The sequence below is a fragment of the Pleurodeles waltl genome, chromosome 9, assembly GCF_031143425.1.
Source record: "Pleurodeles waltl isolate 20211129_DDA chromosome 9, aPleWal1.hap1.20221129, whole genome shotgun sequence".
In the NCBI taxonomy this organism is placed as follows: domain Eukaryota; kingdom Metazoa; phylum Chordata; class Amphibia; order Caudata; family Salamandridae; genus Pleurodeles; species Pleurodeles waltl.
This window is the reverse complement of record NC_090448.1, coordinates 37,638,363-37,661,431: the sequence shown is the minus strand read 5'-3', so window position 1 is coordinate 37,661,431 and position 23,069 is coordinate 37,638,363. Positions and strand designations below refer to the sequence as shown.

General features: G+C 45.3%; 1 protein-coding gene across 2 annotated transcripts in view; it reads right to left on the bottom strand.

The window, feature by feature from the left end:
* The window catches only part of NCKIPSD (NCK interacting protein with SH3 domain), a 328,023-nt gene that overhangs the window by 109,387 nt on the left and 195,567 nt on the right, over positions 1-23,069 (bottom strand). For both annotated transcript variants that reach the window (XM_069206217.1, XM_069206218.1), the window contains exon 8: positions 15,837-15,975. In XM_069206217.1, coding sequence (XP_069062318.1) covers positions 15,837-15,975 — 139 coding nt within the window. The remainder of the gene's footprint in view (positions 1-15,836; positions 15,976-23,069) is intronic.

The window sequence follows — 23,069 nt, the reverse complement described above, 5'->3', positions numbered from 1 at the left end:
AGCACGGAACCCTGTTCAGAGCAGTGTAGCTACTTCTGTGCTGTAACATGGACGTCTAACCAGTGAGGACACTGCAGCAACAAGGACACCTGTACAGCATGCACACTTGTGCAGTGAGGACACGTGTGCAGAGTAGTGTGGATACCTGGGCCGCATGCACACCTGTGGAGTGCAGTGCAGCATGGAGACACGTGCAGCGCGGACACCTGTGCAGTGTAGTGTGGATACCTGGGCCGCATGCACACCTGTGCACTGCAGCACGGAGACTCATGGAGTATGGACACCTGTGCAGTGTAGTGTGGATACCTGGGCCGCATACACACCTGTGCACTGCAGCACAGAGACACGTGCAGCACGGACACCTGTGCAGCATGGACACCTGTGCAGTGTAGTGTGGATACCTGGGCCGCATGCACACCTGTGCAGTGCAGCATGGAGACAGGTGCAGCGCGGACACCTGTGCAGTGTAGTGTAGTGTGGATACCCTGGTCGCATGCACACCTGTGCAGTGAGGACAATGCAGCAACAAGGACACCTGTACAGCATGCACACTTGTGCAGTGAGGACACGTGTGCAGTGTAGTGTGGATACCTGGGCAGCATGCACACCTGTGCAGTGAAGACATTGCAGCAACAAGGACACCTGCATAGCGCAGCGTGGACCACAGTGCAGCATTGCGTGGCTAGTTCTGTGCTGTAATATGGACGTCTAATCAGTGAGGACATCGGTGCAGTGAAGACACTGCTGCAGTGTGGACACCTGCATAGTGCAGCATGGACACCTGCAGCGCGGACACCTGTGTAGCATGGACACCTGCACAGTAGAGTGGGGAGACGTGTGCAGCGCAGACACCTGCAAAGTCCAGCGCGGAGATGTGTGCAGCGCGGACACCTGTGTAGCATGGACACCTGCAAAGTGCAGCGCGGATGCCTGGGCAGCATGGATACCTGCAGAGTGCAGCGCAGAGCTGTGTGCAGCACAGGCACCTGTGTAGCATGGACACCTGCAAAGTGCAGCGCGGACGCCTGTGCAGCATGGATACCTGCAGAGTGCAGCGCAGAGCTGTGTGCAGCACAGGCACCTGTGTAGGATGGACACATGCACAGTGCAGCGTGGGCCCTAGTGTAACGGGGACGCCTGTACAGCGCAGTGTATGGGCCCCTGGTCAGTGAGGACACAGATGCGGTGGAGCCACTGCTGCAGTTTGGACATCTGCACGGTGCAGCGCGAACACCTGTGCAACATGGAAACCTGCAAAGTGCAGCGCGGGCCCTAGAGTAGCGGGTGACGCCTGTACGGCGCAGTGTAGTTACTTCTGTGACGTAATACGGAGACCAGGTCAGTGCCGACACCTGTGCCGTGTGGACACATGCACAGTGCAGCGCGGAGACGTGTGTAGTGGGAAGACGTGTGCAGCGGGGAGACGTGTGCAACAGAGACGCCTGCACAGTGCAGTGTGGAGATGTGTGCAGCGCCGACACCTGTGTAGCATGGACACCTGCACAGTGCAGCGCGGCACAGGTGCAGTGCAGTTACTTCTCTGTGCTGCAATATAAACACCTGGCCAGTGAGGGCACCTGTGCAGTGAGCACACTGCTGCAGTGAGGGCACCTGTGCAGTGAGCACACTGCTGCAGTGAGGACACCTGCACTGCACAGCACAGCACGGACCACCGTGCAGCGCGGACCCCTGCGCACTGAGGCTCAGGATTAAGAGGTGGGCCCCACACCCCGCCACCCTGGAGTGTGAATGATTGCCTCCGGTGTAACACAGGGTCCCAGCATCACCTGGCCCTTGAGATAAATACCCAGGCTGCTGGTCCCACTCCGCATCTTGCAATGTGTGTCAGTGGAGGGAGGAGAGGGGCCCTTTGGGCTCCCTCACCTGTGAGTTATGAGCTGCGAGCCGCTGGCACATGCATCTGCGACCAAAGCAGGAAGCGCTACGGCCATCTGTATCCTCCAGGCGCTCCATCTCTTCACAGAAGACAAATCTTCATCTTGTTAACATGTCATCCATTCTCAGGTGCAGCCGGGGCTGCCGAGGGTGCAGTGCCGTGTTCCACCACCAGGTGTCAGCTTGATTCAGGTCATCCACTGTGAAAGATGCAAAGGGCTTAACCTACACCGCGGTTACACCACTTAGGTTTTATTGTACTTTTAATTAACATTGTGAAACAATATATATGTTAACAAGTGCAGAGACACAACACCGTAACACCACAACTTTGCATAACCACGCCCTTTCATCTTACCCTATATATATTTTTTTAATCACTTAAGCAAGGTCCTAGCCTTCTCTCCGGTTACAAATGCCAATTTAATTGCCTTTCCAAAGTCGCCAGCTAATTTCCTTCTACGCGGAATGTAAACTCACTGGCTGATTTAATTACTGAGGTGCAGGTGTCCCCAAGTTGAAACACCTGTGATTAGGACCGCACGGCATTAATATCAGAGAGGACACAGTCGCTTTTAAACATTCCTTCATGTAAAAAAGCACCGGCAAATCCAACTGGTCGCATCTTTGGGACCGGTTGCTTAAGCCTGTGATGAGGCCACCCGTATCATTTTGTAGGCAGGCGGATTACACTTGCATCCGCCTACAAAATGAAGTGGGTGTTTTTTTTTTCCTTTTTATTTACGGATCCGAGTTTTTACTGGTAATTAAAAACAAAAAAGCAGGTGGAGGAAGCAACCTAGAGGGCTCACGTGGAAGGGAAGCAACACAGAGGATGCAGGTAAAGGAAGCAACACAGAGGACACAGGTGGAGGAAGCAACACAGAGGGGACACAGGTGGAGGAAGCAACACAGAGGGCGCACAGGTGGGGAAGCAACACAGAGGGCGCACAGGTGGGGAAGCAACACAGAGGGCGTACGTGGAAGGAAGCAACACAGAGGGTGGAGGTGGAGCAAGCAACACAGAGGGCGCATGTGGGGGAAGCAACACAAAGGGCGCATGTGGGGGAAGCAACACAAAGGGCGCATGTGGGGGAAGCAACACAAAGGGCGCAGGTGGAGGAAGCAACACAGAGGGCGCAGGTGGAGGAAGCAACACAGAGGGCGCAGGTGGAGGAAGCAACACAGAGGGCACGGATGGGGAGCAGAGAAAAGCAAAGGGGAAAGAGAGCAATGTGGAGGGCTGGGGCAAGAAAAGCAAAAAAGGTGAGAGCAGTGTAGAGCTGTGGGAAGAAGAACACGGGTAATAAAACGCAGGGGGAGAATCACACGAAGGGGAGCACATCATGCAGAAGGAGTTGACAAGCACACTGGCAAGAGAGGGCAATACAGAGCGTGAAGCGGAAGAGAAGCATGCTAGTGAGACAGCTGCAAAATATATGCACTCTTGTGGAGTGTAAAAGACAAAAGAAAAAAGTAGTACCCTAAAAGTGAGCAGTGGAAGGACACGAGTAAACTTGGAACAGTCTAGGGACAGACACAAGATGAACAAGGCAAGCCATCAAATAAGAAGGCAGCGAATGAGAGCGACAGTGAAACCAACCAATGGTATGCAGCAGGTGGGCTGCAAGCCCCACTTTGTTCTTGGTAAGCCCACAATATGCCTTTCACATCCACACAACCTGTGCTGCCTGGTCGGCTCGACCTAAAAATCAATACTCATATCCATCTCAGAAAGACGAAAGACTGAGCCGCAAATGATATAGATACCTTTTTGCGCAAGTCTCCATGAACGTAAGGAAGTCTCCACTGGCCAGCAAACCTCAAGTTTCAAAGTCATCATCTGAAATAGGCGTCATTATCTCAAGGCTCGAAGAAAACTTTTGAATGAATCAAAAATATGGTGTTATGGAATTTGGTTGGCACATGGTGAGTGAAGCTGATAAGTTAGCTCAGAGGGTTGGGTGCCAGCTGCAGTGGTTTGTGTGCAGTGCACATGTGGTTGATAAAAACAGGACTGGAGTAGGCTTTTCATTCAAGGTGGGCCCATTCTAGTAAAGTGCCTAGATGTGTTTCGGCTTGTGATGTGCAGTACATAAAATGTCTCAATTGCATTTAATAGAATATGACTACAGCAACCCAGGTAGTGTATACAAAGAAGATGGTGCGGGGATATCAGACCCAGGCCGGAGGAAGTGGGCAGTGTTCTCAATGTGAAAAAGTGAGATGCGGGATGGCATGAACTATTTTTAATCAGGCATGGATGCACATGAAGTGCATGAAAATGACAAGGGGGTGGCCAAAGTGGAGGGTTTCACAACAAAGATTCAAGGATGGTGATCTGGCCAGGATGAAGTTTGGAAGGTCTTTGCAGAAGGGTTTGCCATATTTGTTTGCACCACTTGAGGTGACAGTGGGTCAACAAGTGGGGTTTAGTGACCTGTACGTGTGGAATACGACAAGGTAGTGGTGGTGCCCGAGTGCAGAAGTACAGGACAACACATCTTTGAAAGACGATAGGAAGAGATGAGGGAAGTAGGGTGGCCCTTCAAGGTGTAAGCAACCCCTAGTGTGATTGAGGTTCATAAATTGTGTGTTCCTCTAAACTCAATTTCAATAGCCTTCTTTAAGCAATCTAGGGAGTTTCATGCTTTTTTGTTTTTATGACTTTTGATGTGCATTTGTTTTCAATATTGGATAAGACACCCCATCTTTCTCCTTGTGCATTTTATTGACACTTGTTTACGCTGCAACATACATGTTTACAGTCATGGGTATGTTCAATGCATTTATGTAGTTGAACATTGAGCTATACTACAGTTTACACATGATATCAATGTTGTAATTGCATGGGGGCGTGGCATTAGCCAGTGGTGTGTAGAACCCGCTGTGGGTGTTGGGGGGCTCCTGCTGTGGAAGATGCTGGCTGTTCACATCTCTTGTAGACTATGAGCCTACACCCAGAAATATGATTAAAGGCGGGACCAGTTGGGGGCACAATGCCTCACATTCCAGAATCCAGTTTGCCCAATTGCATTATAGTAAATGCAGGACGAATTTGTGCTGACTTCATCTGTAGTTTTTCACCTTAGTGGGTGCAGCTAGTGATGCATATCCTCTGGACACGTGTTTCTGGGTTTAGCCCTTCATCAGTAGAGAGCAGCAGGCTTTTTCTGGGGTTGCTGGAAATGCTGCCAAGGTCCTCTCGGGTCTCAGTACCACTCACTGGCACACAGGTGCATCAATCAAAGCTCATCAGCTTGCTGGCAAAGGAAGCCTTTTCAAACAGGAAACAGTTGGGAGCCCCCTGCCTCACACTCCAGCATGCAGTTTGCCCCATTGCATCATGGTAAATGTAGTACAAATTCACGCTTCCTTCAGTTGTAGTCTGGAGTTTTTCACCTTAGTGGGTGCAGCTAGTGATGTATATCCTCTGGACATGTGTTTCTGAGTTTAGCCCTTCATCAGTAGAAACAGCAGGAAACAGTTGGGAGCCCCCCGCCTCACCCCCCAGCATGCAGTTTGTCCCAGTGATAACAGCACTACCTGACCCAACTTTGGGGAAAAACTACAGCAACTCTGATGTAACGATTAAAGGCATTTGAAACAACACACCACGCGCCTTGATCACTGAACATGTCCGAGACGTTTGTCTACCACCCCTTCCCCAGACACTTCAGCTACTGACGTCTGTGAACGTCGAAGTACAACTCCACACCATAGTTTGAAGTTAACCCTATGTTTTTAATAATGCGACCCCACCACCACCATCTCCTTCTGTCCCTTTCTCTAATCAAACCACCCTTCTCTTCCGGAGTCCGCCTACCTCCCACTGTGTGTGACCTGGTTACATCCCAGAACAGCCTAGGATGCCACACACCTCTCCTCCCACAAAGCATTCAACGCAACAGCAAAGTAACCTATTTACATAATAATAAAATCAACTCATGTGTAGAATATGATATAATGCGCATTGCAGACAGGGGCTAACCAAGGTGTCTTGCAGCAAAATATATTCTGCTGTTAAAAATACATTATACAAAAATACTTAACCATTAGAAACCAACAAAGTAATCACTCCAGCACACACTGCCCTGTTGTTTAACTTTGCAGCATCATAAAATAAAATCACCTTAGTGAGCAGGCCTCTTCATAACCCTCTTCCATTAAACCCATCTTTAAATAAACACATGTCTGACAGCAGTAGCTCATGGCTGTGTACTTGTCATCCCTCCTCCTGGGTTCCTTTTGATGCCAGTTCAAAGATACAAAGCAATCCTATTTCATTTCCATTAACACACATTTTGGGTCCTTAAAGCATTTTTTGAATATTTATATGGCAGGTCTACTTTGACCATTGTTTTCTGCCAACTGGTCCCTCTAACACATTCTTATCCCCCACTTTGACTGCAATTTGTTTTGGCGAATTTCTTTCATCATAAAACTCCTTTCTTGTTTGCTCTGTTCTCGGACTCAGCTCACCATCTATACTCAGACTCACTCTTCTCCGGTTTCATTTCATCCACTTAGCACTTATCTGTGTGCAAGTTGTCCTAGCTTTCGTTCAATTACTTAAACTGTGTCCTACCAGTTGTTCCAAAAGGTAAAGGTTTGACCCTGTCAGACACTAGCATTGCTCTTAAATTTTTGTACCAACTCCTAGCAATGCTTCATGCCAATTGTATGTTTTCCTTAAAGATTTTATTAAACTTTTCCACGGTTTCTGGATGATAAGTGGCACACATTTTATGTTCAACAACATTTCGTTCAATCATTTCTTCATCTCATTCAAGGCCAACTAAAGACTTTTAGCAGTGAAACCTGATGGTGGAAAATGCTCTCGGTCAAATACATCTTCTAGAGCTTTTATTACTGCTTAGGTGGTGATGTCCAAAAAACACAGGGTCTCGGGCCATCTTGAAAACAGGTCCACTAGATCTAAAATATACACCTATCGTCTCTCCGCATTAAGAAGTCCCATTATATTAAGCACAACATCTTCCCAAGGGCCTACAGAATTTCCTACTAGGATGACGTCCTACTCTTGCGTATTTGTTTGGCAGCCTTCAACTCAAACCAATTGTCTCTCTGCATCTACTTCAAATCCGCCCTAATATATTCTTTTGTCTTGGCAATTACTAAATGGCGTTTGTAAGCTAAGTGAATGATCCCGATCGAACACTTATGGGTGGAATTTGATGTTTGCCTCTGAAAAGCAATGCACCATCACTTGAGATCTCATCCTTGATAACCCAAAATGGCCGACATTCTCTGGTAATGATTCCTTTGTTTACCTTGCCTTCAATTATAAATTTTAGTTCCCTTAACATCTTCTCATTCTCACTCTCTGCCCGCGATTGCTCTGTAACACCATCTGTGATCCCACACATCTGGACATTTTTCTACAGATCAGCATCCCCATCACCACCTGTTGGTTGGTCTTTTTCTTCTACCAACCTTGATAGCCAACCAAATTCTTTGTTTTGTACCACAGGTGTGGTGTACATACACCTGTCACAATAGATGTCCATTATCCAGAATCTGAGGTGCGAGAAAACAAAGAACCGCGCAGAAATCCAAGCTCTGGACAGCTCACGGCACCACGAAGACACAGGAATAGCAAATGCGCCCTATAGCGATAGCAAAACATTTATAGTAAGTGTGCGTTGCTTTTCCACACATTTCCTGCCCAGCTCTCACTGGATTCCACCATAAAGGATTTGATTTAATGTGCTGCCAAGCAATTCACATTGATACCCAAAGAGCCCCCTGGCCTTCCTCCAGGGGTGAACGGCGGGACGTACGGCTTAGATAGAACGACCTATAATTACATTATGAAGTAACTGGATCGTGGGGAAAAAACACATTTCCGTGATAATCCACAGACCCCAGGCAGTCCTGTATCGAGGGAATCCATCCCTATAGAGAAAGAAACACACATATGCAAACTTTCATTGAGAAAATCTTGGGTTCCTGCTTCAGTGATTCAAAATAATACGCTAGGTGCACTCAGCTTGAGTTATTATGGAGACAGGTCAATGATCAGGTGAGTTATGAAATATTATGGCACACAGTAAGGCTGGAACAGCACATGGTAAAGCCAGAAGACTTTTAAGGGTGGATTAAGCAGTGGTAAGGCGTGTAAACAGGTTTTGTTATATGGATTCAAGGAGATGACTATTAGCCAAGGGGTTTGGTTACCCTCCCCTGATGATCCATGGGGGAAAGGGGTTTGCAGCATGGTAATCCATGTTAGACCCTGTGACGAAGGGTTGGAAATGGTTAAGTCAACTGTAATTGTGTACATGTTTGTAATGTTATGACTGTGTGTCGGAAGGATGCCGCGTGGGAAAGCTTAGGCCTGATGGATGGGGGAAGTCCAGCGCCGCCTGCCTGTGAAGGACATGTAGTACACCCGCCCGCTGCTCCAAGATGGAGGCCATGAAATAATTCACCCTGTGCCAATAAAAAACATACACTGCCCAACCTAGCCCCAGGGACCTGCAATTACTGCATTGCTTGATCCTATGATTTAAACCTCTGACATTCTAGGATACCAGACACTGACTTAGTAATAAAAAGTTAATGAGGCGAGCACTACTGCTGCCTATCTCAGAAGCAATAAAATTAAATCACTGCTCAAAAAAGCACAAAGATGATGTAAAAGTTCATTACACACAGCTGACTCGAACAGGTACCAAGTCCGCCCCTGGAGCCTGAAGTCGCCTGTGAGAGATGCAGTGATCTTAACCGAATGTGACCCAATCTGACCACAAAGAAACCGCTCAGAGAGGGAAATGCTAAATCCGTGATTTTGGAAGGAAACAAGTAAAACCATGAAAAATCACATTATTTGGGCATGAACGTTTTACTAGCACATCCCAAGAACAGGCGTAAAATGCATCTGACTCACGCTACAAGCAGGTAAAAAGGAAGGTTTAACGCTGGCAGCCATAGCAACCCCAAGTAAGGGTATGTTAGGCAGATCTCAACAGGAAGCGCTTTAACCCTTCGAGCTATCTCACTGGTGGCTCAACAGACATTGCAGGTGAAATTCAGAACGCATGTTAGTTTTTCCCTACGGCCTTTCTCCATTTCCAAAATAATTGTAAATATTCACAATTCCACGCACCGGGTAAAGTTTACATCTGTCTGAAGGAGGTGAAACACCACTGACTGGACGGTCTTTTTTTGCAGGGTAAAGCCCCTCATTTGCAAGAAAACACCTCAAAGTGCTGCAGCTGAAAGCGTTAGCTGTTGAAATGTGTAGGATACGATGCCTGGATTACAAGAGTTCATTCAATCAATCAGTCAGTCCACTTGTAGAGCGTGACTTGTCCCCCCTGAGGGTATCTCGCCACTGTGAGGGTCCAGTATCTCAGTCGAAGAGCGAGGTTTTCAGCATCTACGGAACTCCTGTAGAGTTGGGGAGATCCTGAGGTGCGGGGAGGCTGTTCCAGGCTTTGCCTGCGACTTAGGAGGAGGAGCGTCCTCCGCGTCTGCGGGGTTGTATGAGCGGGGTACGTGCCCGCGTGAGGGAGGCAGAGCGGAGGTGTCTGGAGGGTTTGTGGAAGGGTTGCATTCATTTTGGAATCAGTAAGAAAGGAATGAAAGCGGTGGGTACCCATCTGAAGCAAAGCGTGTTTCGTAACATGAAAGCAAGTAAGACCACCATAAGAGTTAAGAGCGGTCACCTCCAACCTGTGTAGAAGTAACTTGTGAGTGATCTCAAGACGCAGATTTTATCTGGGAGGAAAGGGGGCGAAGCATATAACAAATAGGTTCCATCAATGAGGGTCTTCACTACACCAGGTCCCAGAAAGGGGGAGCGAAGAGATTTTTATGGTGCAATATATGGCAATAGCCTCACAAAACCCTTTGAGCCATTAAATGGTAAATATAACGGGCTGTTGGATAATATTAACAAAACTTTGAACAGCGCTGCAGAGTGAGTGAGAGGAGTTGCGGACTTTCAAAGCGTTACTTACGAGGGCCTTGCAACGACCAATGAGAGGCTGTCTCCCCTGAGGGACTTGTAGATGAGAAATTTCAATCCTAAACCAAGGGAAGCAGAGAAATATTTACAAAAAAAAAACACAAGTGGATTCCTCTGGTGCACAAAGTGTGACACGTTCTTAAATGATTTCCTCTATTGCAAGTCGCTAGCTGCGAATGAAGGTCCTGAAATATATCTGATGAGGGATTTCATTAGCTGGGAGACCACCTTTGGTGTGCTCTCATAATATGTCCATATGGGCTTCAATAAATTGAAAGCACCATGAAGAGGTTATGAATGAAAATGGCAGAATGTATCTGAGCCAGAAGAAGCTGTGATGAGATATCTGGGCGGGATTCAAGTTCATGAGATAAGAAACGTGGAGGGCTCAGACGTTTGTCAATGTTGTGAACTCAAAGACCACCAACAGAGGACTTAGAGGACCAAGGTAGCTTAAAAATGAAAACAAAAGCCCTTTGGAGGCCTTCCACTTTTGTGTAGGTTGAAATTGTGATATGTCACTCCCATGCTGCAGCCTTTCTGGTGTCAAATGTTCCTCCATGTTCCCTTTCGTCACACGCTTCACTTTATACTACCACATGTTTTTTCAATCCTTCAGTAGGGTATATAACGTGACTTTTGAACAACAGTCCAATAATTCAGGTATTTAAAAATTATGTAAACACGCTCCTGATCTCGCGACCTCCCTTGGACAGGGCGGCTGATAAGGTAGCTGTGAATCTGAACAATGTGGGCTGCTGTGAGTGTATATAAAGTGAATAAGTGGTAGCAACAACACATTCAACATTGTTTGGATAGTTAGTTGGCACATTCGGATTCTGGCTGTTGTGATTCCGAACAATGAAGTTCGTCTCCACCAATTTCTCATTATTCTGTGGGGCATTCAAATCTAGGTTTTTCTGGGAAAGATTTGAAATTGCAAAGCATTACCTGTTAATTGCAAGGCCTCACATAAAGCGGATGATGTTCATACCTATGTAAAACTAGCTCTTTTTCATTAATGACATTTCAACTTATGCTAATGTTTTGCTCTTGGTTGCACATTCTTTAAATGATCATCATGGTGCAACAGAATAACGATTCTGTTATTCAAGACGCAGCCTGAGCGCTCAAGTGGATCGCGAGGAGCTATATGCGGCTTGTATTTAATCCTGTTTTTGTTTTGTTTTTCGAAGGAACGGGAGTAATTGGAGATTTCCAATTCATGAGGCTCTGGGAGACGCGAATGGACGCTCGCTTCGTGAATGACTGTCGTCTTGCTGTGTGTCCCCTGGTGGGTACGAAAGAGAGCGTGTGCAGAAAGGATAAATGCCTATTTCACAAATGATCAGTATTGGTGTCACATTCGCAGAAGCACAAACAATACTCGGCAGCCAACATCTCTCCTGCCCTCTTCAGGCTTTGCTGCACCGGGATAGTCGTGAGTAGAGGAAACATTTATTATAGGGAAGTAAGGCGGCGGGTGTGGTGTGGTAGGCCAGTACTGCAGTATGTTAGTCGAAGAGCAAGAGGAGGAAGGTGGTAAATGTGTTAGAGTGGAAGTATGAGGTGAAGACGGGAGAGGATGTGGTATAACGGCCTGAGCTGTCAACTTCGGCGTCGGCTCAACATCCTGCGATTCTGGGCAAATCACTTATTCTTCCTGTGCTCACAATTCAGCGCCTTGAGACCCTCACAGCTGATTTGTCACGCTTGAGAAAACCTGTATTTATTTATTTAAGACATTGGCTAAAATTGGCAACTGGTCTTTGAGGTGGGGAGAGGAGTGACTGAATGGTGCTGACCGATGTTTTGGGGAAAGATGGAGAGAAGTAATAAGGCCTCAGGAACCGCTGACTTAAGCTCCAGCAAGAGAGGTAGCAAGAAAGTTAAGCATTTGTTTTTTATTTCTCAGGTTTTTCGTCAGTCGCGGGCGTGCTCCTTCTGCCAAGGTGCAAGCACAATGATGTCCTTAGGCATCAGGCGGAGGACAGCCATGGTTAGGTCAAGTGTTCTCCGGTGCAGTGTATTGCAAGGCATCCTCTCCTACTACACCCTCCCATTCAATCAGTCAAACAAATTCATACTAAAAGCAATGTCCTCGCCTGATTGATTCCTGATCAAGCCATCTCTTGACTGACATTCCTCCCATCACTCCCTCATGTGCTAAATATTTGAGCTTTGGGTTACTTTTGCAAATTTCCATGAAATCTGAGGGCGAGCAATTAGTTGGATTGGCAAACCCACTACTTAATTTTATTCTGCTAAAATTACAAAATCCCCCGCACTTACATACTCTCGCCAGTGAAGGAAGCCCTCCTTTGTCCATGTTTCCACTAACCTGGGATTACCGTGCGGAAACAAATGTTGCTGGCTTCAGCTCCAAGCTTCGCACACAAAATAACCAAGATACTTTCATAGAAATGAAACATTCATGATGGGATGTATTGGCTGAGCGAGAACCGTGAATATCTGAAGGTTTGAAAACTCAAAGGTAAAATGTAATCTTGAAACACTCCTTTCGGATAACTGAGTCTTTATCTGGAATGATTCTCATTCTGATCTGTGGATTTTCTGGCTTTCTTGTACACCGAAACATGTATCTGTGGCTGGACACTCTCCTTTTAGTGCAACGTGCCAAGATGTGCCCAGAGCCACTTTGCGGCACGTCAAGGAAAGGGTAGGAGAAAGGCGCATATGAAGACCTATGGTCTGTCCAGGGTTTAGATCAGAAGTCTAATTCAAGGCAGACAAGCTTGTTCTGGGGATAGTCCAACCCCAGATAGACATCTAAGTTACAGGCCTCTAAAGGAGTATTGCAAAAATCTACCGCCCCCTCCTTATACATGCAGACAAGACAATATGGGGACTAAAGGCAGCACACACCTTATCGCCTTTGGCTGATGGCAGAAGACAAGGTGAGGTTTGAAGATTTCTCAGTTCTCATAAGAACATGGGAGGTGCTACCTGTTCCCAGAGACATACAATATGTCTTTGCCAATAAAAGCCAAACAGAAATCCTGAGTATAAGAAATCATCAATTCTAAAGCCACCCAATTGCAACATACAGGGACACGAGTGGGCGTGGCCTGCTACCTACCACCAGATCACAGTAAACCACAGTCTGGGGTCATGGTGTGCGCTCGATGCAAAGAGCTGACCTTTGGGGTGCGCCTGAAGTAGACCAAGACTGTGCGGATTACAAAATAAAACGCTCTTACAAGTGCAGACACAAGCTTAGCGCCTGCTCTGGGAAGAGAATGGCAGGAAAAAAAAATGGAACGCTGTTTCAAGCTGTTGGTCCACCTTTCACTACCAGCCGAGTAACCTTCCCTCTGACAACACGCAGGTCCACTCCCGGCACCCCTTAGGCAGGTGAGCGTCAGGCTACATGACCTTGCATGGAGGGGGACATAGGGCTCCTTGCTCTTCCTCCCAATACATGTGTGGTGCAGCCTTGGCCATTACTCCTGTGTCTGCATTGGTAATACAGCTTAGGCGCAAAGGAGTTCCCTCATTTGCATGGAGCAGAGTCGACACCCCCTAGAGATTGTGTGGGTGCAAAATACACACCTTCACAATACGTACTGAAGAAGGAATGTACAAGGGTGTGTGGCGCATCCTGTAGTAGGAAGCGCTCTAGATGTTCAGAGACCGGCATGCGCCAGAGAAACTCCCTAATCTGACGGCTGCTGTTCTTCATTAGCTCTGCTTCTGCAGGCTCAGAGCCTTCCCTTGATTGGCAGAGCAGAACTGCCCAATCTAAAGATAGGTGAAGCACTATGTGGCAAGATGGGACAAGAAAGAAAGGGATGGTAATCAGTTCCCTTCAAAGGCGGTACAGTTCTCTGGAGAATTGTCATCTCAGAGGGGTTGTCGGCAGCTCGCCTGGCCTTCTGATGCATAAGTACTTCCACAACTTGCTGGAAATCCCTAGGGAGCGAGTCACAATCTGGGTCGCGGAAGCTGTTCGTACCCCTTCCTTTATCAAGCAAAAGGCAGCCTTGTTTTTGATAGTTTTTATCGGTTTACAGAGTACCCAATCCTGACAAATACATGAAGTTGATGCAACATACATAGGGGTTTGAAGAAATGCTTACCATACGGGTGGCACAGCTACTTCACTACAGGAGGAATAGGAAACCTATTCAGCGGGTTTGGCTCTTGTAGACTTCTGCTACATTACAAACAAATACATCTTCACTAGACTGGCTCTCGGTGGACAGACGATGCATACTAACAACTGAATGAGTCCCACTCAAAGCTGACATCTCCGCGCTCTGCCATTCTTAGCACAGACACAGAAATAACCGGGGAAATGCAAGAACCTGAGGGGTAAGGCGGTGGTGATTCTACAGATCCCAAAATCAACAAACAATGAAATACTCTCAAACCTGATCTGGTAAATCACCTATCCCTCCCCCACCCGATCCCTCAGCACTCACTCATAACATCACCCTCATATACTCCCTTCAAGAAAGGCATGACAGAATGACATTTCTACTGATTAGCTCACAGGGTCAACTCACTAGTCCTAGATTACTCCAACTCAATCAGATAAAGAGCAGCAACACAAATGTTGTATACTTGTACAAATGAACATCTGTTTGTGTGCATTGTGTAAAGCGCATAGGCATCTAGTGAAGTGATATGCACTACATAAAACCACAAATAAAGTAAATAAACATACTGGTGCACTATTAAAGGGGATCACCAGCATATAAGAAATGGACATTAAGCTCTGTCCGTCTCCTTAATCTCCTGGCCCTATAATATTCTGAGGAACGGAAAAGAGAGCCGTGCCACACAGGCGGTAAGTCGCCCCCTTCCATCTCAAAGAAGCTCTATTATTGGCACTAGAGGGCATGCAATGGCACTGTCAATGCTGCTTAACACCCTAAACCATGCAAGGAAGCTTCAAGAAGGAGCAGACGGGGACTATGACCAAAGATGAAGAGAGATCTGAGAGGTTGAAGATGCCACCTACAGCCAATGCTCTCTGTCAACTCTGCGTCACATATTACAAAAATGTTTTGGGGTGTGTAGGGTCTATTTTTTTATTTTAGGTGGGTTGGCAATCCCATCTAATACTGCAGATGTTACAAAAAAAATCCGGACAATTTAGAAGTATAGTAATGGCCACTGGAATTATGCAATTGTGTGGCGAGTTTCGCATAATTATAAATTTGCCACATTTGACAGATAATCCATCATCTGTCACATAATCTGCACATTTTAACAAAAAATGTTTCTAGCTCGAACAGTTCAAAAGTTACTAAAAATGCAACAATAGACGTTGGCGTGCGCTGGAAGGCCCTTTGCAAAACTCAACTGGTCACCGTTCTGCTGCTTATTGCTATATTTGGGTGTTTATCTGGTACCAACAAAGTGCAACCAAAGCCCAGACAGTGTTACCCAGTTTAAAAATGACAAAATAATGAAGTCATATTATTACAAAATGTGGTGCATTATGCGTGAAAGTTTTGTTTCCTTGCTGCATAATTTACTCAACCCTGCTGCATAATTTGGCCCTCTCCTGCCACATAATTCCAGTGCCATGAGCATAGTCAACTCCTACCAACTGTAGGGCCCTGTTCACTTATCTACTTTCAAACACCCGATTGTTAGGGTGCTTCAATATAAACATAGAAACTCACCTTGGGTTCCAACATGCCTAACTTACGAGTGCATTATGGGTGTAAAAATGGCCAAAATGGCGTTTTAAATGCCACAGACTTTATAAACTTAAACCATCATACGTGCAGTGGAAAGGTTTCCTTACAAATTAAACCTCCTTTATGTTAGTTTATTATTGCACACTTTTTGTGAGACCCCCTCAATGGTTTGTGAGGAAATCTATAAAACCTTTAACAAACAACATTTGCTTGCCTTACCATTTACAAACAAACTTTCCAGAGTGTTTCCGCTCAATGAGCGAACTTACCTTGGGTGTGGGTCTGCATGTCTCGCGCCAGCTCCATGGGCAGGACAGAGTTCACCAAGGTGGAGATGATGGAAGCGTCCAAGTTACACATGGCCCCGAAACACTTCAGCAACAGCAGGCGAAGGGCCACCCTGTGCTCCTGCAGCAAAGACCAGGGCAGAGCACCAGGTGAGAAGGTGGAACGCCAGGTCACTGCACAGAAACTATAAGTATGCATGCACTAACCTATACTCAGATATACCAGCTAGAGATATTACTTCTCCAGTTATGCATAGACTGCATTATTATATTTATGCGAAGGGTCACCCTGTGCTCCTGCAGCAAAGACCCAGGACAGAGCACCAGGTGAGAAGGGGGGGGGGGGGGGGCAGGTCACTGCACAGAAACTGTAAGTATGCATGCAATAACCTATAGATATACCAGCTAGAGATGTTACTTTTACAGTTATGCATATACTTCAATATATACACACACACGTAATTAGCATTAGAAGGCTCCACTGCATGCTTATGTTTCAGACTCATTCCATTGTAAAGGCATATTTTTTGATTTGCCTATGGACGATCTGCAGGAAATCTGGCAATCGAACACCGTAGTCAGCTAGGGTCTAGTGTGACGATTTGTGTGCAGAACCGTGCAGGGGAAAAAAAAATAACTGGGGAGATGGGGGTGAGAAAAGCAATATCTTCCTTTTTAGCTCTCCTAGAAATTTTTGAAATTGAAAAAAAGGAGTGGTGTGAGGCAGCAAGAAAGGGACCGAAAGAAAAAAAAAACAACTCTTGGCAAGTCCAATAAGTCTCACCTACGCAAGAGTTATTGGGTTTGTGGATTTATAGCTGCTGTGCAACATGACTTAAAAATAGAAAAAATAATCGCTAGTCGCGGCCACCGCTGGCCATGTCATAGGTTTTTTTTTGGTGGTGGGGGGGGGTGGGGGGGGGGGGGGGGTGAGTTTGAGAAAAAAGTGTGTTGTAAAAAAGTCCTTGAAATTCTGTAAAAATCACAATTAAGAAAGAGCCATGGTTCTAGCCCAAACATGTAAAACCACTGAAATAAGTTAGTTACACTTCATGGTGCACAAAACTTTACTGGTTGGTAAACAGAGCACTACGTAACTTTCACCCAAAACAACCACATTTGCACCCAGTTTAACACTATTTACTTTCTACGCACCCACACATGTACACACAGTAATTCTATGCTACATATGACTGTAGTCCATTTACTAACAACTCTCTGTAATGTAACAGTATTAGTGATGTCATCAACTATGTCATTCAACACGTCATTATTGATGTAATATGTGAGGTCATAAGCAGTGATTACAGGGAAATAAGTTATGGTTAGTTAATTCAACTACAACTGGGAAACTTCGTTTTCTTTTTTTAGTTTTCAAATGTTTGTTCTCATCTCATTTTAACACCCAAATACAGCAATACTTTAACCTTTCTTTGATAGAGTGAACGACTGAGAGATCCATCGATCGAGAGAGATTAAGAGAGGGATAGATATGCAGAAGGGATAGTGCTGGAGGGGCAGATCAGTGAATCCAAACCTACAGACACAAGCAGGGAAACTAGGGCCTCACCTTTCCAATCCAAGAAAACCCTTCACCCTCCCAAGACCCAACCCTCTGCCTGCTTTGGCTTGGAAAAGGTGGGAGCAGCTTACAAGTCCAATGCAGCAGTCGCTGCAATCCACAGGCCCTAGAGGACATTTCCTTGCTTGTGGTTGTGGTTGCGGGTGATGGACATCAGCACTCATTTGTGGGCTGGGGCTTACTGATCAATGTGAGGCTTTGACCTCGAGCAAGAGCGAGAAAGGTAGAAAAGGGACAATGAAAGAAATCAAAAGATAGGAAAATAAGGGAACAAGTTAAAAAAAAAAAAAAAAAAAAGGAAAACACCGACAAATGGAAACAGTGGGACCCGCGAGAAAGAGAGGGGAAGCGTAGAATGGTGGAAAAAATGGGGTACAAGCTAGCGTCAAAACAGGGCAGCCCCAGAAGTTCACAGTCGGTGCTCAAGAAGGACTGTGGATTAATCTTTTATTACTGTTAGCAAATTAATGATTAGATTTAGGCCACATGGCAAAGTAATGAGGCGCCGGGGAAGCCTGGGGTCAATCATCTGTAAAAACCTGTTTTTCCAAACTCCTGCAAAGAGGTTCTAATTCATATTATAGGTATTCACTTTAAATGAGTAACATGTAAATCGAGGATCCCTAGCCCTACAAAAAAACTATAGAGATAAGTAATTCTAATATCCACACAGTGACTCACAAACATATGTTGTCATTTACTAGGAAATATTTCCATGTGTATTTTTTTTTTTTGAGTGAGTTGGTTTAAGTTTTGGAAAGTCGCAAGGGTAACCAAACAAAAACAGTATAAGTGTAAGTCAGCCTGCGCCTTTAAATGATCAAAGCAGTCGAATCATTTCTAGATGGTGCTCGTATTGGCTGAACTGGATACATGGGCATATTAGAAATATATGAATATGTAAATGCTGCCTAGAAAGCAGAGAAGTGTTTAACGAACACAAGCCCCCTGTAACTAATGAGGGAGCTGCTTTAAATTCTATAAACAAGAAAACCCTTTTGTTTATGTGTATAAATGGAGGTTAATAGTGTGAAATTATGTTAGCTTCCATTACTTAATTATATGATAAACTGAAAATAATGTTATTTCTAGTTGTTGCTCCTGTTAGCCTACTTAATGTCACAGCGATGCTTAAGCTGGTTTTTAATGACGGCTTTTATGGCTGTGCTAATAATTAAGAGCGTCAAAGTGTTGATGCTAATCTGATTACTGCCGTTAATTCACTTCTGCAGATTGCATTATTAGTTATCTTTATGTGCTTTTTGTTTGTTGGAGGAATTTCACACTTTTCGCAGGCTGTATAATTGTCTCCATGGTCTAATTCTCTGATGGGAATAGGGTCGCCTTTGTACATAGATCATGCTGAAAGTAAGATAATTAAGGAATGCTCTACTTGAAATCCGACGCAATCAAATGGAGCAGCTATAACTGTTTATTATTAAATAACAGTTGTCATTCTAATTAATCAAACCTTAATCAAATCTTAAAATGGAGGGTGGAGGTGGGCTTGCTTTGGTAATAGTGACATAAAGCCAGCTCTAGACATCTGGGTTGGGGCCTCCTGAGAGATGGAGGGGAGAGGGGAACGTAAGAGGGTTTGATTACACGCATGACATTATCCACCTCGTTACAAGTAGCACAGTAATCCTGGTGCATGCACAAGCAGGCTTTTGCATCTGCATGGAGATTACAAGTCGTCTGGATTTGCCGCACTTCTGACTTCTTACCCTCTTGGCGTACGTCGCCAGAAAGAAACCTGGGGCAGTCTGTGCGGGTCCCAAAGAACCAAAGTATGAAGTAATTGGGTGTGTAAACCAAATACTTCATGTTATTCCTCATTCCATTATCCCCAACTCTAACTAGGGGGAATAACTGCACCATACAGGATTTTCAAGCATTACTGCACTAAAATATTGGGATCCTCCTAAGCAGACCATGGAGGAGCATCTCTGCTGACTCCATCTTGAATCAACCGATACAAACCCAAGGGAGGGCAGTAGCCAATTCTTTCTGTCCCTTCTGCAAATGACGCAAAAGGGATCTCATATGGAGAAGGGAAGCGCTACAGATTATCACAGGCCATGAAGGAAAGGATCGAGCTCTCCAGAGTCACCGGCAAGTAACTTTCTGACATAAGACTTCCTTGAGGCTGACAAGTTGGACAGAAAGGAGTATCTTGTGCTCACCCTGGCAATGACAGGAGGACCAGAGGAATTACAAGGTTTGAGCTGAGTTTTAATCAAAAGATTAACAGTTGTATAGCCTGTGCCGTAAATATAAAAAAAAAAACGAAATGCTGAGGCCCTGGCTTCCTATACCTGCATATACATGCTCCCTAGCTTCCTCTGATACCCGCATATACATGCTCCCTAGCTTCCTCTGATACCCGCCTATGCATGCTCCCTAGCTTCCTCTTATACCCGCATATACATGCTCCCTAGCTTCCTCTGATACCCGCATATACATGCTGTCTAGCTATCTCTTAAGAGATACCTGCACATACATGCTTTCTACCTTCCTCTTAAGAGATACCTGCACATACATGCTGTCTAGCTTCCTCTTAAGAGATACCTGCATATACATGCTGTCTAGCTTCCTCTGATACCTGCATATACATGCTCCCTAGCTTCCTCTGATTCCCGCATATACATGCTCCCTAGCTTCCTCTGATTCCCGCATATACATGCTCCCTAGCTTCCTCCGATACCCGCATATACATGCTGTCTAGCTATCTCTTAAGAGATACCTGCACATACATGCTTTCTACCTTCCTCTTAAGAGATACCTGCACATACATGCTGTCTAGTTTCCTCTGATACCCGCATATACATGCTGTCTAGCTCCCTCAGATACCTGCATATACATGCTGTCTAGGTTCCTCTGATACCTGCACATACATGCTGTCTAGCTTCCTCTTAAGAGATACCTGCACATACATGCTGTCTAGCTCCCTCAGATACCTGCACATACATGCTGTCTAGGTTCCTCTGATACCTGCACATACATGCTGTCTAGCTTCCTCTTAAGAGATACCTGCACATACATGCTGTCTAGCTTCCTCTGATACCTGCATATACATGCTGTCTAGCTATCTCTTAAGAAATACCTGCACATACATGCTTTCTACCTTCTTTTATTAGATACCTGCACATACATGCTTTCTACCTTCCTCTTAAGAGATACCTGCACATACATGCTGTCCAGTTTCCTTTGATACCTGCACATACATGCTGTCTAGCTTCCTCTGATACCTGCATATACATGCTGTCTAGCTTCCTCTTAAGAGATATCAGCACATACATGCCGTCTAGCTTCCTCTGATACCAGCATGCATATACATGCTGTCTAGGTTCCTCTGATACCTGTATATACATCCTGTCTAGCTTCCTCTTAAGAGCCACCTGTGTATGCATGCTGTCAAGCTTCCTATACCTGTATACACATGTCTAGCTTCCTCTTAAGAGATACATGCATATACATCCTGTCTAGCTTCCTCTTAAGAGATACATGCATATACATCCTGTCTAGCTTCCTCTTAAGAGATACATGCATATACATCCTGTCTAGCTTCCTCTTAAGAGATACATGCATATACATGCATATACATCCTGTCTAGCTTCCTTTTGAAAGATACATGCATATACATCCTGTCTAGCTTCCTCTTAAAAGATACATGCATATACATCCTGTCTAGCTTCCTCTTAAGAGATACCAGCATATACATGCCGTCTAGGTTCCTCTTAAGAGATACCTCCAGGAGGAACTGAAAAAGAGAATATACACGAGGCCTAATAGCCTTATTAAAACCACAAAGCAAAAGTCACTAAGAAGCCAAATGTGTCAAAACCTAAAACAGAAAGTAATGTTCAGTTAGGAACAAGGGTAATGAGTATGAAAACAGGTCCGCGGTTTTGTCAAAAACAAACGTTCTTACAACCTGTGTTCTTTCCTCCCTAAATGATGAGAATTTTACAAGAAGCGCTTTAACCAAACTACTTTTACTAAGAACTTCGAACAATTAAATCAAAACATGCTATCAACGACTGCCAAACCCTGATTAGGGAGATCCCTGTTCACACGTAAATCAAAAATTCGGGCAAGTACGTTTGTTCACGGGCTCTTAAACAATATGAACAGTTTAGGAGCTAGAGATTTGTAAAACACAAAGTCAAGGCTGTTCCTTCCTCTCTCTCTTGTATTGATCCGCTTGAAAGTCCCCAGTACACCTTGGCAAACCTTCCACACAAGATCTGGACAAGAGAGAACACAGCAAATGGGATGATTGGGACATGCAGACAGGGTCAGCTTTATGGAGGTGCGACCGGTGCAGTCGTACTGGGCGCCGACTTGGAGAAGGGTCGCTGTGTTTAGCAATAATGTACGATTTAAAAGCACCTGATGCAGAGATCCTTGACATCCAGCTTTAAGGCAGCAATAAAAAAGTCAAGATCACTCTTGAGATGAATGTTCCTGCTAGAGAGAGAGAGATGGAGTTTTGTCCAGTGGCATTTTTGACTCGCCATAAAGTAGCGCAGAGGGTTAATCTGCCTGCTGCAAAGAACAGGTCTGTATTTTATGTGGATGGCTGAGTGGATTAGTAAAGTCTGCCCTTACCCAGCTTTTCAAAACAAATGAAAAGTATGTGAGAGAGGGGCTATGTAAAGATGAGGGGCAGTTATTCTGGGTGGTAGTGAGGGAAACCAAGAAGGAGGTCATATTGGGGGTGGGCCAAAAAGATTAGCGCGCCGTTTGGCACCACCGCTAAAGCTGCCCTGCATGCAGAGATATTAGAACACACACGCTATCCGCAGTCCACCGTGCCACGTATTTGCGGGTTGCACGTGATCCCAGGTGGGGGCGCACTTCCCCAGCATATGTACATAACACATTTCTCAGTGCACACAGAGACAAGATGCAACTGCCAGCAGGTGCAGACCCACTTCACACAAGGGAGAATACACTACAGTCCTTGCTCAGCAACTCTTATGTCCATACACCATCCTTAGCCCAAACACAGGCCCTGAGAATACCGACTGAGACAAACATCAAAGGAAGCCATGAGAATTTGATAAAAATAAAACAAACTAAATTTAACATGACTTGGCAAAGGCAATCAGTCTACCATCGGCTGCCAGCCTTTTGGCTTTGTGAATGTTTGTTTTGTCTTGCCAATGGTTTTTGAAAAACTTTACTGATGGGGGACCTGCAAGGCCCTCGCCAATATTTTTAAAAAACTTGGATAAAAACTAAAATTATTTTTTGGTCTCAAGAACCTCACTTTGCGATACTAGTCCTTGTTACTGAAGAGAAGTACTCTGTGAGGGAGGATGTGCTCCTTTCGAAAAAGCAGAGTGCCATCACTCATAGTGAAGCCGGCCAATGGCTGAAGAGGGCTGAACGACAGCCCCTTACTGTATTGGGTAGTGGGCGGAAATACAATGTTAACACTAAACCAAACCAATGAATGAAGAGTGGGGATAAAAGACCCTTATAAGTCTATAATATATCTAACTTTATTAAAATCAAATGGTCTTAGTTAATAGTGAGATTTGGCAATCAAATTTAGTTAAAGCCCAAGGCCCTATGAAACCCTATATACAGTCCAAACGAAAAATATCAGCGGACGGTTTACC